Source organism: Peromyscus eremicus, chromosome 16_21 (assembly GCF_949786415.1).
Source record: "Peromyscus eremicus chromosome 16_21, PerEre_H2_v1, whole genome shotgun sequence".
Classification (NCBI taxonomy): Eukaryota; Metazoa; Chordata; class Mammalia; order Rodentia; family Cricetidae; genus Peromyscus; species Peromyscus eremicus.
The window spans coordinates 1,226,875-1,230,368 of NC_081432.1; the positions used below are offsets into that span (position 1 = coordinate 1,226,875).

At 44.6% G+C, this 3,494-nt stretch overlaps 1 protein-coding gene across 1 annotated transcript; it reads right to left on the bottom strand.

The window, feature by feature from the left end:
* Positions 1 to 229: 229 nt before the first annotated feature.
* LOC131893762 (class I histocompatibility antigen, Gogo-A*0501 alpha chain-like) lies at positions 230 to 2,499 on the bottom strand. The gene is made up of 5 exons (XM_059243856.1): positions 2,427 to 2,499; positions 1,921 to 2,163; positions 1,374 to 1,649; positions 542 to 817; positions 230 to 417 (listed from the first exon to the last, which is right to left on the bottom strand). Exons 1-5 carry the CDS (start codon positions 2,497 to 2,499, stop codon positions 230 to 232), a joined length of 1,056 nt encoding a protein of 351 aa, XP_059099839.1.
* Between the last annotated feature and the right edge of the window lie 995 nt (positions 2,500 to 3,494).

Genomic DNA, 3,494 nt, shown 5'->3' on the forward strand with positions numbered 1-3,494 from the left:
ACATTGGGGAAACCTAATAGTAGATTGAACATGAATAGGACTAATTGGACTCCTGGTGATATGTTCTAAGTAGGGACCTTTACATCTGACCTCTGAGGACTGAGGATCAGGACTCTGCCACCTCTATCATTACAGTGATGAATCTGTTCATTATTTCCTTCACAGCAGAGTTAATGTCAACACATCAGCACAAGGCTGAATAAGCAACTGTGTGGATGAAACTTTGCTCTCATGTGGCAGGGCACACTCTCAGCTGGACTTGATATTCCCAAGGAGACTTGAACTCAGACCCTGTCCTTTCCTTACCTTTAGTCCTCCTCTTCCATATCAGAAAAGTCACTACAGCTCCTATAAACACAGCTCCAAGAACCAGGCCGGTAACAATTGGCATGACAGGGACAGAGGGCTGAGGAGGTTCTGACAAAGAATGGAAAGAACAGTAAGGCCTCTGACCTACAGCTTTCAGTCATGACCCTAGTCCAGTTTGGCCAAAGGACACCCACTCGTTGTGACAGGCTCAGTGATCACACCTACATCTTACCCCATCTCACGGTAATGGGCTCAAGCAGCCCCTCATGGTACACATGACATGTGTATCTCTGCTCCTCCCCAGAAGGCACCACCACAGCTGCCCACTTCTGGAAGCTTCCATCTCCTGCAGGTCTGGTCTCTATCACATCCATGTCCATAATCTGATTGCTCCCATCTCTCTGCCAGGTTACATTGATTATAGTATGATAGAATTTCACGGCCCAGCACCTTACAGTGATTTTCCCATCATCTCTGACCTCATGGGTCACATGTATTTTCGGGATGTCTAATGGGAATAAATAAGGAAAATTCAGGCTTTTTCATTCTTCCTGAAGATCCATCAATGTGCATGCAACCTTATTTTGAATGAACGGGACAAAAGGACAAATGCTAGGAGGACAAAAGCAGACCCCACACACCGGCCAAATCTCAGAATAAAAATGGGGTCATCTATTTCTTTGGAAAGATTCAGAATCAGCATCAGCCAGCACAGAGCAGGAGACTTCTGTGAATACGGACTTCTGGTTTTGACTGGATGGTAATTGAGACTCAGCGACACTGGACTCAGACCTCCAAAGTACATGGACAGTGAACAGGCATGACTGAGATCATGGTTCACAAGGCAAATGGAAGGGAAATGCTGCTTAATTGACAGACTGATCTATCCTGAGAGAAGGCTTAGTCCTATTAAAGTCGCTCTCTCTTATTGAATTAGGAAACCCATGACACTCTACTCCTTTGATTTAAGACTGACTTAGTATCCAGCTTCTCCCTGCTGAGGAGGAATCCTCAGGGAACAGGGGCTCCAGTCTCAGAGCACATGTGGCAGTTTCTATCCTTACCTGTTCTCAGTAAAATCTCCTTCCCATGCTGGAACATTGGGAGGAGAATCTGCACACATTTACACTCCAGTAAAGTCTTCATCTGTTTTGCAAAATCTAACTCATTCCACTCCTGGCTCAGGTAAGTAGCAGCCTTTCCAATTGCCAGCCAAATGCTCTTGTTCACAGCCAACATAAGGACATCGTTGGGGTCGAAGAATAATTGAAATTTTCCATCTCTGTAGTATCCTCCAGGCAGTACATCACAGGACATCAGGATCTTAAGTGTATGATATCCTGTCCAAGACACAACTCTGAGCCAAGCTCACAGGGACAGGTTCCATGGGGCCCTCCTGTGGCTGAGTCCCTCCCACATGCCCTTTTTAAATGGCCACATTGAGCTTAAATTGTACAAAACACCATGTCAGTTACCCAATGCTCTCTGTAGCCTAGTCTACATGGGTCCCATTTATGGGAGTAAATCTTGGATATGGGGAACTGGATTGGGGAATTGGAGCAAACCCGTTGGGAGCTTGATATTTGGGATTTCTGATTTGGGTTCACTCACCACTTTCATTTTCTTTGTAGAAGTAAAGCATTTTCTTCAGAGCATCCTTGTAGATGTCCACTAAGCTCAGTATGTCCTGTGTCCTCTTCTCCCAATACTCTGGCTCCTGCTGATCCTCCCATGGTGCACAGTGCTCCAGTCTTGGAGTCTCTGCTCTGCTGTTGAATCTCTCAACATGAAGATCATCCAAGTAGACATCAAATATGAATTGGGGCTCCAGGAGGTGAGGCCCGGTGATGAGAGCTTGCAAAAAGCTCAGAGAGTGTGAACCTAGGTGCAGTGGGTCTTTAGATCTACAACACCCCACATAGTTCCCTATGAAGCTCCCCACATTGCTCCCAGGGGAGCAGCAAACAGGGGACCAGGGTTATAATATAAAATAAACCAGGGCGCAGAAGGTCTTGGCTAGGCTAGGCAAGAGACAGATTTTCCTGTGCTGCAGCCCCAGAGGTGGAGTCCTTTTTTCTCCCAGGTTAGGTTCTTTCCCTCCTGACACCCATACTCACCCTTTGGATGCCTGGTCAGGGCCAAGTTGGCCAGGAGCAGCAGGAGGAGAGCCTCTCGAACAAAGGTGTTCATCCTGCTTGAAGAGTGGACACAGAGTCTCTGCTAGTCTGAGTTCATTTTATAATCGTATGATGGATGAGGCTGATTGGCTTCTCTAAGAATTCCCAATGGTAGTGATAGAGAGCATTGTGGAAGAGGAACCTCTAGGGCCCTGTTTTCCCAGCTCAGATCCAGCTCTGGGACTTTGGACCCTAAGAGCCGTGTATGGGGACAAGTTGCTTACCCTGGTTGTTGTCCACCTCACCCTGGTCAAAATATCCTTCTAAGTACAGCCCAGAGGCCATTGAGCCAGCATTTCTCACACTGACATGTCAGGATGTCTAGAGTCTTAGAAATTGATTGACCCTCAAAGGTATTTATGCTTGTATGGATTATATCAATCCCTGTTCACTGCGGTAGGAACTGAGAACTTTAAAACATTTCTTCATTGAACATTAATGACAAAGTGCATGTAAGCAAAATGTTAACAAAAATTAATGACTGTTTTCCAAAATACAATGATATGGTGAAACTAATGGATATTGACATGCCTGCCTGTATTTATCCTCCCCTTTCCCACTTGACATATCTTGGATTCTGATTCTCCTCTTTAGCATTTTAGTTTTGTGTATAGTGTATGTACCTGCTCAAAAATATACATGGAAAATAGTTTTAAGATTTATCCTTATTTTTGTTTATATGTATATTTTCTGTGTATGAGTGTGTGAATTTGGGAGTACAGCAGTCTGTGGAGCCCAGAAGCAGATTTAGGTAACCCTCACTAGGAGGAACAGGAGCATGTGAGCTCCCAGACTTCTAGGACTCCAACTGTGGATATCTACACAGTTAAGACATCTCTCCATACTCAAAGGATAGTTTTTATTAACATCTTCAAATCATTTTACTCTTACCCATTTTTTTTTAGGTTTGCCTAGAAGTTATAGTCATCCACATGCCTCTGTCCCCTGAGAAATGACAGAATCTATGTACCACCATACTGGGCTCACTGTAGATTTTTATCTTTGATA